The following is a 14,877-nucleotide window of genomic DNA, read 5'->3' on the forward strand; positions in this document are numbered from 1 at the left end:
TACCATACTTTATCCGTTTTCTGAACACATGACTTGACTAGAGAAATGCATTGCCATATACCGAAAACTGAATTTCAAAAGATAACTGTCTTTCATTATGCATATTGTCATGGAAAGTGCAAAATAGGGAGGTCCACCTTTAAAGGCAAACTAAATCAAATTTCTCCCATATTCTTGACCTGAGAAATCACTTTACCCTATATATCTCCACTCAGCCACTCCCACATTTCTAAAAACACCATATGGCAGCATCCACACCCCGAAACTCATTGTACTCTTTTCTGCACCTGCTAAACCATTTTTGTTTAGGCAAGTCTCTCCAGACATGTGAAACTCTAGCAGACACGCACTTTAGTCTGGTTTTTAGCTTATCGTTGATTTCAATCTGTTTGGAATGGTTAAAGTCATTCTTAACTCTCTCTTTTTTTAGTGATGTTTGTTTTGTTTTATTATTTCTGTAAAACACTTTTAGGTTGTTGTTTTCTTTCATTCAAGCAGTATACAGATTTTGTGAAATAAGCAACCCATGAAGCTGTAGCAGATACACAACCAGAGATCATAACGGATCTCAAGTACAGATAAAGTTCAAAGATGGGAGCTTCAAGGTGTCCCTCAGCTTTGATCTGTGGCAACAGTGAACCTCTTTGGACACCCACCTTAAGGTGCTCCTAGGAAGGTTTACACAGCCGTGCAACTAATGATCTCAGTGTAATATTTCAGTTCCTTCAGCCACGTCTGACCTCTCCACCCCCAGGAAGAGCTGTGATTCCCAATGTTGGCAAAAAAAAGTCCTGCAGAGATGCAAATCGCATCCAGCTGCTCCCTTTTGATCCTGCAATCTCTTCCGAATGCTTTGACAGAGCACTTCCTACCCTTGTTATTCCAAACCACGTGACTGTTATTTGACATCAAAGTGTTCATTTACAAGTCTTATCCTGAAAAGCTCAAGTGTGCAAGATGAGACACTGTAAGGGAGAAATTATACCCCTCCGCCGCCACCCTGCACACACACTTTCACATCTTGTAACAGTGCTCATAAACCTCAGGTTTTTGTTTTTGTAATAGTCTGTTTCTCTTCCAAATTAAACATACATAGTGCCCTGTAGAAGTGGAAATTCTGCTTTCCAGATTTCACAGCCTTTTAAGAAATAGTTCTCGCTCTGCAATTTCATCCAGAGGGGAGCGGGTGCTTGTTACAACAATATGCAAAGTATAAAATGATACAACAGAAAATGAGCTTTAACTGAATCTGTTCTTCTCTGCATACAAAGCAGGTATCCATTCTCTGAATGATACAAAAATTGTTCACTGGATAAAAGAAGCATCCATGCTGCTTATGAAAACAAAGCATTCTGCGTAGCTCCAAACTTCGCAGGTGTTTACTTCAGCAGAAGCTACTCCAATTAAAACAACAACAAAAACAAACACCAGGTCAGAACGGCTGTCCTTTATGTCTGGAGGAGCAGCCACAGGTCCAGTGACTCAGTTTAGCTCTGTGTTGGTTGAAGAAAAGCTTTCTTTTATCCGTCCTGAATCTTCCAACATTCAGTTTCATTGCATGCCCATGAGCTCTGGTGCTGTGAGAGAGAAACTTTTCTCCATCCAGTTTTACCACAATACATCTACCGTATCACCTCTTCTTGTCTTTTCTCTAAACTAAAAAGTCTCAAATGTTGCAGCCTTTTTAAACCTGGGTCTCTCTGGACCCCTCTCTGAAAGTGCTAGAGAGTCACACTTGTTGCTCTGCCTACTTATTACGTCTGGCCCTGCCCACCTTTGGGCTCCAGCCCCACCTATCATGGGCATTCAGTCCTCAGAAAGTTACTTCTGAGGGAAGGGGAAAAGGCTCCACACCCCTGTTTTTACTGTTCCGGGTCATGTGGCCAGCATGAATAAGCTGCTTCTGGCGAACCAAAGCAGCACACTGAAACGCCGTTTACCTTCCCGCTGGAGCGGTACCTATTTATCTACTGGCACTTGACGTGCTTTCGAACTGCTAGGTTGGCAGAAGCAGGGACCAAGCAACAGCAGCTCATCCTGTTGTGGGGATTCGAACCACCAACCTTCTGATCAGCAAGTCCTAGGCTCTGTGGTTTAACCCACAGTGATGTACAGATCATTTAATCTAGATGGCTGGTGTTTAAAATTGCTCAGCAGATTTGTCCTTTTCCCAGCTGTAAAGTACAGGTTTACGATTCCAGAGAGGACTTTCTCAAACTGGTGCCTTCAAGATGATTGGGGCTACAACCCTTCAGTCTCAGCCAGCACCACTGAGTAGTCCAAATATTTTGAAGGTGCCAGGTTGGGAAAATGTGTACCAAAGATTTCGTACTACAAAAAATAAAAATAAAGAAAGACTTCTGAAAATATCTACTTGACTTCTTCAGGAGCTGGTAATATGTAGCATATACATTTATATACGTTGTACGTTAATTATTATTTTAAAGTTACATGGCTCCACCTTGTGGCCTGAAGAAAATAATATATATATTTGAGGCTCCCCCAAATGAAACGGACTGAACACATAACAGAAGAGTGAATCCTCCCACACTGCTAATGATTCCCCCCCCCCCTTCTTAGGCAGCATTTTCTTCATTCTATGGAAAATCACCAGGGAACCTTTGATCACAGCTCTGTGAGCAAGAGGAGAGCCCCACTCGAAGAAGCATCTCAGGCCCTAATCCGCAAGCCAAGGAAACACGTGAGTTGGGCAGCTGTGTGAGTTCAGTGCACCAGTGAGATAAGGCCGGGGCAGACTATCCTCACCTCACCATTTCATGACCCAGGCACCAAATAAAATTATCTCAATAAACAGCAATAAGAAGTATGCTGGTAGATTGTACAGAATGTCCCTGATGGATAGAGGTTGTGGGCATGTGCCTAGTAAAACAAAGGAAGCTGCCTTATACTGAGTCATGCCATTGGCCACCTAGCTCAGTATTGTCTACAATGACAGGCTGTGGCTCTCCAGGCTTTCATTCAGGTAAGCTTTGTCCTAGACCCACCTGGATATAAGAACATAAGACGAGTCCTGCTGGATTGGGGCAATGGCCCGTCTAGTCCATTATCCTGTTCTCACAGTGGTCAACCAGGTGCTTGAGGAGAAATATGCAAGCAGGACCTGAACACAAGAGTGCTCTCCCCTGTGGTTTTCAATGACTGGTATTCAGAAGCAATGGAGATACAGCAAGGTGGTCCAATGTGCGGCCCTCAAGGCCTTTTTTGGTGGCCCTTGGCAACATTTGACAACCCCAGCCCAGCCCTCAAGCAGAGCCGTCTTTCCCATTGGTCTTAGTGGTTTGTTGCGCCAGGGCGCCGGCCTCTCAGGGGCGCCCTCATGAGTGGGGTAGCTGTGCGGCTTTGCCAGCAGCCTCCCCTTTCCCAGCACGCCCGCCAGCTGCGCCCCACCAACTATATGCCTGGAGGGCGTGCAGCTTCCCTCCCAAGCCTCTGCAGAAGGAGAGCGATCCCACAGAGGCTTAGGATCCCAAGCCTCTGCATCTGCTAAAGACAGCCTTGCTCCCAGTCATTGTCCTCCTTCTGCTTCCTGGCGAAAGGCGGTGTGCAGCCTTCCTAGGTTGCCTTCTCAGGTGCCCTGACGCCAGAGAGCATGTCCTCCAGCACGTTTTCCTGCTTGATCATGGCCACCACGCTGGGGATTGGGGTGGTGGGGGAGGCAGAGGACATTTTCCACTGCCCCCTCCCTTGTTTTGAAGGGGCGCCGGAGGGATCTTTGCACCATGGCGCCGGCTATACTTAAGACGGCCCTGCCCTCAAGCATGGTGCTGGGCTTTGGAAAAGAGACACGGGGCTGTAGCAGGGTTCAAGAGTCCTCCTGCCTCCTTCCCAAAGCCTAGATAGTGCTTTCCCAGCTTTGGGAAGGCAGTGGAAGGGCTGGGGAAAGTGTTCATTAACACACACACCCTGGTGCAATAAGGCAGTGTGCACCCTGTGGGTTCTGTGTCAAAGTACTCTGGTGGCCCACTTGGTATGAAAAGTTGGGCCACCCTGAGACAGAACTTAGCCATCATGGCTGGTAGCCATGACACTGGTGTCAGGAAAAGATGCCTGGATCTGGTAGGTGCTGGAGAGCATTTTGGGACAAGCCAGGACTATACAAAGAAGAAGGGCTCTGTGTGAACGAGAATGGAAACAGATTGTTGGACATGACAGCCAAAATTCTGGCAGAGCAACTTTCAGAAAACTGACAGTAGATGAGGAGTCTCCAGTTCAGGGTAAATCATCCGCAAGGGATGAGGGTTAAATTGTTTAGGATGGTGCAAATGGGAGTGGTGTAGAACTAGGGAATCAGCGTGCACAAGGGGGACATGACAGCAATTCGAGGAGTACAAAGCACCATAGAACAAAGTGAACATGCCAAAGACTTTTGGAGAGAAAAACACTGTAAATACTGAAAGCATTTACAGTATATGCCTCCAAACCAAGATGGGTAAGATGGAGTTCTTGGTTTCAAATGAGAGCATATATATTATAGGCAGAAAGCAAGAATGGAGAACCTACAACTTGCAGGCCAAATTTGTCCCATGAGGCTGCAGTTTTTCCCAGTCCTTGCACTTCCCAAGCACTGAGCATATGGTTTGCAAAACACCTTGCACTGCACTTTCCAAGTGCCCAACAAGCAGCTGGCAGTTGAGCACTTATCAAATACTGAGCAAAGGACTTCAACAAGTGGGCAGGATAATGCACATGTCATAACTATGTCAGATGATTGACAGGTGAGCTGTCGGACCTCCCTTTCAAAGTTCCAAGGAAGCAGAAAGTCAGAATAAATATACAGAGTTGTTGTTACTTTTGTTTTACAATGAAGGGATGTAAAAAGTAGGATCCCCACCCCCCCTCAAAGAATCACTTCTGGAACCTGTGCTTTGTAACTTTTTCATAAATGCCCTGGAGTTAGGGGCAAGTAGCAAAACAGCCAAGTTTCCTGGTGGCACCAAATTGATCAGGGTGGTCTGAGGAAAAATGAGATTATGAGGAGCTCCAAAAGGAGCTCTCCAAACTGCTCTTTCCCCCAGTAGTTTGCCGTTCGACTAGTGTGCGGCATGCGGTTTCTACAGGAAGCGGTTCAAGACACAGCAGGAGTAGATTGGGCTCTTATTTCCATCAGCTAAGAATAGCTCTCCAGTAGCAAAAAAGATTCCCCGTATTACACACATGCCAGCAGAGCAGAGTACCAACCAACGAACAATAGAATGATCGTGGAACAATAGGAAGGCTTTTGACACATGTCAGGTGAATGGCTTTGTGATTTGCCAGAGTGCTTTGCATATATATATATATATATGCGCACACACACACACACACACACACACACACAGAGTATCAAGGCAGAGAAAGATAGGCACATATGATGTATGGACACCCATAAGTGTGTGCCTGGGTGAGCAATTCAGATCACCCCCATCCCAAGAATGGGGAACCCTGTTCATCCCAAAGGTCATATTCATTTCTGGGCAAACTTCTGAGCTCCATATCTCAGAGATCGGCAGAGTCAGAAACAAGGGGACACAGCAACAAATGTAAATTCTAACCTTTGTACAGGAGGCTAGTTTCTACACACACTCACTGCTATAACCTCCATCCAGGGAAGCAGGAGGTGTTATCAGAGTCCAAGGACACGCTGACATGTGGCCCCCGGAAGGTTGCCCAGGAGGGAATGTGACCCTCGGGTTGACCTTTTACCCCACCCCTATTTTGCTATACTGTAATGTTCTGTATCACATTATTACATGGAGTGCATTGAAATATCTAGTTCCCCATTTGAAATTCGAACTGGGACAGTCTAGAAAGAGCTGCACCATCCAGCGCCGCTGACCATGCATCTCAGCTTAAAATCTTGTGGATTGGTTTTGGTGGAAGATGAACCGCAGCAGAGTGGAAACCACGCTGCATGCAATGAATATAGAGCAGAGCAGAAAAAATGAGTTTTGATATCCTTAGTCAGCAGCACGGCTGCTTCTGGTGCGAAGGCCCTGACAGGTTCCCAGCAGTGCCAGCTCCCAACACTAGCCCTGCATAGGCCAGACAACCCATAATGTCTTCCCTTCACAAAGAAAATGGACTTTTACATTCACCTTTGTCATGCTTTGGGGAGAATTACTGCAAGAGCCAGTAGAGATAAGCCGTCTGCACAAAGGACGCACTGTGCCAGAACTCTCATCCATGACCTTCCCAGGGCAAATGATAAATAAATAAATCACCAGAGAACAAAGCCCCAGAATGCAGGAAATGATTTGTGTGTGTGTGTGTGTTTAAATATCCTTATGCTACTACTTGGGGAATCGGGCCAAATCTTTTAAACCAGGTGATTGAAGTTAAAGCATCCGGCATTTGTGCATGAAAATGAAAGACCCAAATTCATGGGCTGGCTGGTAGAGCGCTTTAATCTGATATATCTGCAACTTCAAAATGACAATGGGCTTGCTTAGGTATGGGGTTGTTGGCGCAAGTCACCAGAGGACTTGTAGGGATAACCACAGCTATCTAGATGAGGGAATAATCATTCTAATGCGTATGGCTGGTTTGGATGTCCATGCATATTACTTAACTTGGGAAATATATTTATTTATGGGCTTGTTCACACATGTTGCACTGAATACAGGTACGTGTTGACCCTACACACACATTTGTGTGGAAGAGTGTACACTTGTTGATTTGTACAGCTCAACTACTGTGTATAAAGGTATAGAAATTGTACGGTTGCACATTGCATGTGAATAACTGTATGAGTATACAGATCAATTATTTTGTGCAGAGGTACACAGACTGCTCATGCATTGAGTGTAATATGTGGACAAGATTATAGCCTGAGAGTTCTGGTGACCCACATATAACTGGTTCAGATATGGGTGTCCATCACCTGTCAATGGTTACATAAAGTTATGTGGTACATATGTGTGTGTGTGTGTGTGAGAGAGAGAGAGAGAGAGAACAAATCGAACTTCCCTATCACCCCATGATCTCAAATGCAAAGCTTTTCAGCCAAGTCAGTTCACAAGTTCAGACATCAGACATCAAATGCACAGGAATCATACGCAGGGCAAGCAAGTGATGTCCTCCTTGTGTGAATGGCACATGACAAATTTGCCAAACACTCCTCAGTTTCAGAACGTGAACTTTATGTTGCATTTGTAACCAGAAACATAAGCAAGTGTAAGTAAACTTGAATAAAGCAAGTTTTCTGACTGGAAACTGTTTTCTGGACCCTAAAACATAAGCTCTAGGAGGCTAGTTCCATCCCTTGCAATTCTAATTTATACCTATCAAAACTCACTGTAAAAAACATTATTGTAAAGGTTTGCAGAAGCAGGCCCATTTAGTTCATTGACTCATCTAGCTCCATTAGGTCCATCTAGCATTTCCAAGCCCTACTCAGAGATACTGGGGATTGAACCTGGGACCTTCTGCATGCAAAGCAGATGCTCTCCCACCAAGCTATGGGGAATGCACATTCACCTATGCCCTTTGAGTTCTATTTTCCACTGCAACTTTCAATGAGTCAGCTTACATTGTGGAGGGCATATCTATAACGTCTACCTTCTGCTTGAGAACTTCCGTTTATATTGGTCCACTATGAATCACCGCACACGGCTACAGATATTCTGTGCTATGAACTTTTGCAATACCACTCCAAATCCTGTTGCAGACATTCCTATAACGTACTTTGCCTATATTAAAGGTAAAGGGACTCCTGACCAATAGGTTCAGTCGTGACTGACTCTGGGGTTTCGGCACTCATCTCGCTTTATTGGCTGAGGGAGCCGGTGTACAGCTTCTGGGTCATGTGGCCAGCATGAATGAGCTGCTTCTGGCGAACCAGAGCAGCGCACGGAAACGCCGTTTACCTTCCCGCCGGAGCGGTACCTATTTATCTACTTGCACTTTGACGTGCTTTTGAACTCCTAGGTTGGCAGGAGCAGGAGCAGGAGCTCACCCCGTCGCGGGGATTTGAAGCGCCGACCTTCTGATCAGCAAGTCCTAGGCTCTGTGGTTTAACCCACAGCACCACCTGTGTCCCTATATTGCCTATATTGCTCTGTGTTTATTGCATGTTGACTAAAACTCAATAAAAATCATTTATTGAAAAGCAAGAAGTATGTTTAGCTACTGTTTTATAATCTGGCAACCAAGTGGTCCAGGCATCATAGCATAGCTGTGTCTTCTGTTGCTGGTTCCCTTGTAGCCAAACGTCTACCCCAGTCTTGCCAAGAGTTCTCCATCTGTTTGCCATGCTCTCTGTTCCTCCAGCATGGAACTGGCAGATTCCCAAAGATGGAGTTACTCCAGCAAGCATGCAGAAGGCATCTTGTTGTCAAAAGCAAGTCCAAGTAGACAGACACTAGAAGGACTGGGCCTCCTGTGTGTACACAGCCTTATATAAACCAGTCCCTTGAACTATCTTGCTGAGCATCACCTACTCTGACTGGCAGCAGTTCTCCGGGGCTTCAGACAAGGCACATACCCAGCCCTACCTGGAAATGTTGTGGACTGAATCTGGGACCTTTGGAATACAAGGCAGATGCTCTACCACTGAACAACAGCCCCTCTCCTTAAGGAGAAGCACCTTTATACAGTGCCGGATTTGCGTACAGTGGTACCTCGGGTTACATACGCTTCAGGTTACATACGCTTCGGGTTACAGACTCCGCTAACCCAGAAATAGTGCTTCAGGTTAAGAACTTTGCTTCAGGATGAAAACAGAAATTGTGCTCCGGCAGCACGGCAGCAGCAGGAGGTCCCATTAGCTAAAGTGGTGCTTCAGGTTAAGAACAGTTTCAGGTTAAGTACGGACTTCTGGAACGAATTAAGTACTGAACCTGAGGTACCACTGAATAAGCTGTAGCTTAGGGCCCCACTCTCTCGGGGGGGGGGCAAAAAAAAATTAAAGGAAAAAAAAACTGGATGCATATTTCCAAAATATAAGATAAAAAATAAATAAAACCTACATACAGCAACAGTGTTTTGTGTTGTGTAGACTCCTATGATGTAAGTAATGGGCCCTGCCTGCTAGCCTGCTCCCTAAAATATCCCTGGTTTGTTCATTATGAGTCTTTGTAAACTGTGTTTCTAAAGGAACTTTTTTTATTGCCAAATGCCAATGTGTTTGCATTATTAAGTTTGTTATGAATAAAAAAATCATTTTAAGTTAGAGCTTAGTAATTATTTCACTATTGATATACTTCTTCTTAATTGTATTTCAGTTCAACAATTACTTTGATATGTGATATATTTTGTTATGTGCAAATGGCTTCAGATACCTATTAGGTCCATAAATTACCATATAGCATATATTCAACACAAAAAAACAGCGGCAATTTGTTGTTGACAAAGGACAGCTGGACATATAAAGGGCCCCATTACCTTCAGTAGCTTAGGGCCTCATGAAACCTAAATCCAACCCTGCCTTTATCCCTTTTATCTGTTGACCAGATGAAATCTGAACTGTCCTAATTCATTGCTCTGCACCTGGTTGCGCTGTGACAAATTTGCACAGCTGTGAAATCATGCAACTCTGCACAACTGCCTAGTCCTCATGGTTCCCTGCAGTTTCTGCACTGAAGGGGAGTTCTTGTTCAAGTGGAATGGCAGCAGGGAGGGCATGTCCCTAACATAGACTGCACACACACACAACACATTTAAAGAACCCCACAAGAAAAACGTCACCAAAAAACCCCATGAGAACTATGGTTTCTTAAGGGTGCTGTGAAGTGTAGCTCTGTGAGGGGCAAACTACAGTTTCCAGGATTATTAGCCAGGAGGCTGGCAGATGTGTTTTCCATGTATTGTTTGTATGCAGCCACAGATACAAAGCCATGCAAATGGCACCTTAAATTACAGGGCGGGTCCAGAAGTGGTGAACAAATGGGTGCATGAGCTGTTGGGTGAGCCACAGCTATTAGCCCTGATGGCTAATTGGAATTAAGAGGCAGCATGTACTGAACACCAATTGCTGAGAGGGCCCAGCAGGGGACTGACGTAGGAAGGAGGAGGGTGGGCTAGATGGGGCCTTGATGTGATCTAGCAAACCCCTTTCTATGTGTGTCAGAGGCAATGCCCTGTATTAGATTTTAATTTGCATTTTTCTTTCCCATTTATCTTCTATATAGTATTGGATTGCATTTCATTGCAATCCAAATCCAATAAAATTCTATAGAATTCAAATAGCAATTGTTTTTTAGAGACACACCACAGGCCACATGCATGAAGCTTGTGCACCACTGGTGATTGGCAGACCACAGTTTAGGAGCCCCTGGGGTAGTAATTTCACAGGGAGGGGGGTTCTGTACACAGCCCTACACTGATCACTGGACAACTGGATTTGATCCACTCTCAAAATAAGTCAAGCTTCTCTGGGACAGCCAGGGTGGGTGGGCAGATGGGTCCACACCTATTTCACAAAAAGCAAAGTTCTGATTTAGCAGCCCTTCTGTATTTTCTTTAGGACAGATCTACCACATCAATCAGGGACACGGGTGGCACTGTGGGTTAAACCACAGAGCCTAGGGCTTGCCGATCAGAAGGTCGGCGGTTCGAATCCCTGTGACAGGGTGAGCTCCCGTTGCTCGGTCCCTGCTCCTGCCAACCTAGCAGTTCAAAAGCACGTCAAAGTGCAAGTAGATAAATAGGTACCGCTCCGGCGGGAAGGTAAACGGCATTTCTGTGCGCTGCTCTGGTTCGCCAGAAGTGGCTTAGTCATGCTGGCCACATGACCCGGAAGCTGTATGCCGGCTCCCTCGGCCAATAAAATGAGATGAGTGCCGCAACCCCAGAGTCGGCCACGACTGGACCTAATGGTTAAGGGTCCCTTTACCATTGGTTGCACCCCAAGTGATGGCTATGCAAAAGTAGTGGATCTGGGTTCAAATCCTACTTAACATACTGGTTGAGCTTGGGCTGATCACTCACTCAGTCTAACCCACCTCACAGGGTTGTTGTGTGAAAAAATGAGAAGAGACCTCTCTACACTGTATTGAGCTCCTTGGAAGAAGGAAGGGATAAAAATGTAATCATTAATATAACAATCATCAATAGCAATCTGAGTATTTGTTTCGTGACCCAAAAAGCACAATTCTCTTTGAAAGCACAGCAGATCACCCATTCAGAGTCATCAGGCAATGAGACACTGACTAGAGTGCAGGGAATGAATCAGCCCCAAGATGCTAGGAAATTTTGAAGTCCGGGATCTGTATAGAAATGTTCATCATGTTCAGTTTGTAACTCAGCTCTCTCCCTCTTTCATAGTCAAGGAAAACAGAAGTGCTTAAAACAGCTTGCCCTTTCCACCAACTGCTCCCACTACACTCCCCTTTAATCTACAAACAGTTTCATACTGCAATCCTAAACACAAGCTGTAGTCCTTAACACACTTATCAGTGGGGTAAGACTCAGTGGGAATCACTACTATGCTGCTGAGCTTCATCAAACTTAGCGGGTCTCACTTCTGAGTAAACATGCATAGGATGGCACTTTCAAGTCGTAACCCCTTGCACCTTTCAAGTAAAACGTGCATCAGCTGGGACTGTCAAGGTTAGATCCTATAATAAATAATAATACATTTTTATTTATACCCCGCCCTCCCCGGCCAAGACTGGGCTCAAGGCAGCTAACACTGAATATAGGTAAAGGTACCCCTGCCTGTACGGGCCAGTCTTGACAGACTCTAGGGTTGTGCGCTCATCTCACTCTATAGGCCGGGAGCCAGCGCTGTCCGCAGACACTTCCGGGTCACGTGGCCAGCGTGACAAGCTGCATCTGGCGAGCCAGCGCAGCACATGGAACACCGTTTACCTTCCCGCTGGTAAGTGGTCCCTGTTTATCTACTTGCACCCGGGGGTGCTTTTGAACTGCTAGGTTGGCAGGCGCTGGGACCGAACGACGGGAGCACACCCCGCCGCAAGGATTCGAACTGCCGACCATGCAATCGGCAAGTCCTAGGCGCTGAGGTTTTACCCACAGCGCCACCTGAAACACTGAATATAAATACAGTAAAAACCTTAAAACACACACAAAAACAGTTGATTAAAATATAAGTTAGAATATAGTTTTAAATGCACAGCAGTAGTACAAGGAACATGATGTGCTGGATTCAAATTTCTACTCATCCAGTGAAGTTCTAGGAGATCCCAAGCCAACCCTGTCACTCAATATATATATTTTTTTTAAAAAAGAGGAGGCGGTGGTGTTTACTTCCTTGACACTGTTTGGAAGAAGGGAAAGGAAGAGGTGTGAAGGATAAGCAAATAAATGAACTCGAGGCTTGTTTGTTGTCGTCTAAGTAAGCAAGCGTGTTTCAGATCAGGGTGCCCCCGTGTTCTTTACTACAGTCACCCTCACAACAACCCTAAGAGGTAGGTCGCTGCTATTTCCCTTCTCCTGGTAGGAACTGAGGGTGGGAGCACGCGACTTGCTATGGGCCTTGATGTGCATCGCAGGAGGGCACAGCGGGACAAGAACCTGCCTCCCACTCCCTGGCTCCGGAACCCCAAACCTTCTCCTAACCATTCGCGTAAAACTTCCACAGGCTAGTCGGATCGGCTATGGAGAAACACAAAGATGCAGAAGAGAAGATCCTATGTGTACAAGAGACAGATTGAGAGAGACAGAGAGAGAGAGAGAGAGAGAGAAGAGACTTCTCTTACCTCCTCCGTTTTTATAGCAGAGATAGGGAAATCTCCACACGTTGGCCAGATCCACCGAGAACCCGATGACTGAGAGGAGGAAGTCGATCTTCTTGCCCCACGTCTCCCGCTCAGGCTCCGCGGCGGTGGGACTGTAGTGCGGGCTGCGGGTCTCCAGAAGGTTGCTGCTGGTGTACTGTACGCCGTTCTGCTCTTTCACCAGGAGAAGCTCCACGTCCTTCTTTTGGAGCGGCGGGTCAGAGCAGTCCCGCAAGGGCGCCACCGCCGAGTCCCTCTGCTCGGGCTGGCTCAGGGACTTGGTCATTGTCGCCTTGAGACGTCCAAGAGGAGAGAAAAAGAGGGAGGGGGAAAGACACACACACACCGAGAGAGAAAGAGAAGCTCAGCGTGGGAGAGCGGAGGGGCGAAGCGCGAGTGGGAGGCGAGGCAGACTGGCGAGAAGTGGGAGCGAACGGAAGCGCCCCCTTCGTCTTCTCCCCCGGAGCGCGCAAGGGCGCTCTTGGCAAGGGCTCTCCAAGAGCGCAGCGCAAAAACGCGCCTCGGAGAAAGGAGGCGGCGAGGGAGGAGGGCATGCAAATGAGGCGGGTGTGTGAGGAAAAATGGAAAAAGCAGCGATTCGCTTTCCTGACACCCTTCCCCAGTTTTTTTATTATTAATAAAAAACAAGAAAAACCCTAGCTCGCCTCATCCACTTCGGGGGCCAAACTAAACCGGCCCCTGATTCCAGGCGCCGCCGCGTGCACCGTCTGCGCCTTCTTCTCGCCAACGGAGCGGTCCCTACTCCTTGTCGCCCATCCCTGCTTCGCACCAAGCAGGTGGCCACGGAAGGGCACAAGGCAACGGTACTCCTGGGAATCGGAGTAACTCTCCCGCCTCTTTTAGCTTCCCACCCTCAAATGGGGACTCAACGCTTTACCCAAGGCGCACAGTCGCACGTCGAGGCGGAGAGCGGAGGGAAGGGATGTTGCTCATATTGCTCACCTAAGCTAAGTGCCAGAGAGAGAGATTCTTTAGGCACACAAATAGAATGTTCAGCGTGGATTCTAGAATCGTGGACATCGATTAATAGACACAATTCGGAGTGCCTACTCTTGCCTTCAGACGAGATTCCCCCCCCCCCCCGTTGCTCAGGGATATCTCGTTGCCTCCCAGTCCCAGCCCACACACTTCTGCACACTTCTTATTGCACACTTCTTCTAGATCAGGGATGGGGCACCTGCAGCCCTCCAGCTGTTGTTGGACTCCAACTCCCATCAGCCCCAGCCAGCATGGTCAATGGTCAGGATAGTAGTTGACATCCAGCAACACTTGGAAGCAGGAGTGCCAACTTGGCCCCATGACCATGGGTGCCTGAGGTTGTGGGTGCCAGGGTCCTGGCACCGAAATTTGTGGGTGCTTGGCCCCTTCATGGGGAATTTTGTAGGTGCTCGGGCACCCAGGGCACCCAGGAGTTGACACATATGCCTGAAAGGTCACAGGTTTCCACCAATGTTGCAGAAGAACTAGGGATGGATTATTCTCCCCAAGGAAGCCCACCTGTCACCTTCATTACCTGTCTTTGGGTGCTTCTTTTTTGCCAGGTCTTTGGTTTTAAATTACCTGTGGCCTCCTTCAGGGAGTGGGTGTTTTTGTCCTGCCTTTTCATAAATTCGAAAGTGTATTTAGCTTTTACTTTGTTTTAGTTTTATGCTGGTTTTATGGTATGTGCTATTTTTGTAAGTTGCTTTTGAGTTACTTTTTAAAAAGTGACCAATAAAATCAATAAATAATTATGATAATTACTATTTCAGAATCGATGCTCCATTTGGAGCAAATGCTCAATCCTCAAGTAACGGCACAGTTAAGAAATTGTGGAAGAAGGGAGGCATCTCTATGGAGAGAAATCAGCATTACTGTTCCCAGGAGTCACAGTTTACAATGCAACACTGCAAGCCTTGGGACAGGGCCATCCATGCATGCCTTGTGTGTTTATTTGTTTGCCTGTGGTTACTTTAAAAATGTTTAAGCTGCCCTTCAATTGCAGGAATAAAAAGAAAAATATTCTCAGGGTGGCTTACGCACACACAAAGCAAACGTAGTAACTGTTGTTGGCATCTGTCTGTCTCGAGAGACAATGGAGTGCACCTCTGTGGATTAAGTCAAACCGCTGCATTAGCAGCACTTAAGTCAGGGGTAGGCAACCTAAGGCCCATGGGCCACAAGTGGTCCACGAGCCGCC

At 46.6% G+C, this 14,877-nt stretch overlaps 1 protein-coding gene across 1 annotated transcript in view; it reads right to left on the reverse strand.

The window, feature by feature from the left end:
- Positions 1-13,655, reverse strand: part of SLC6A2 (solute carrier family 6 member 2) — a 60,207-nt gene extending 46,552 nt beyond the window's left edge. The window contains exons 1-2 of the mRNA XM_083451884.1: positions 13,569-13,655; positions 12,660-12,969 (exon numbers count right to left, since the gene is read on the reverse strand). Of these exons, the coding sequence (XP_083308010.1) occupies positions 12,660-12,963 (304 nt within the window). The 5' untranslated portion in view covers positions 12,964-12,969; positions 13,569-13,655. The remainder of the gene's footprint in view (positions 1-12,659; positions 12,970-13,568) is intronic.
- Between the last annotated feature and the right edge of the window lie 1,222 nt (positions 13,656-14,877).

Source organism: Podarcis tiliguerta (assembly GCF_965153285.1).
Source record: "Podarcis tiliguerta genome assembly, chromosome: 8".
NCBI classification, from domain to species: domain Eukaryota; kingdom Metazoa; phylum Chordata; class Lepidosauria; order Squamata; family Lacertidae; genus Podarcis; species Podarcis tiliguerta.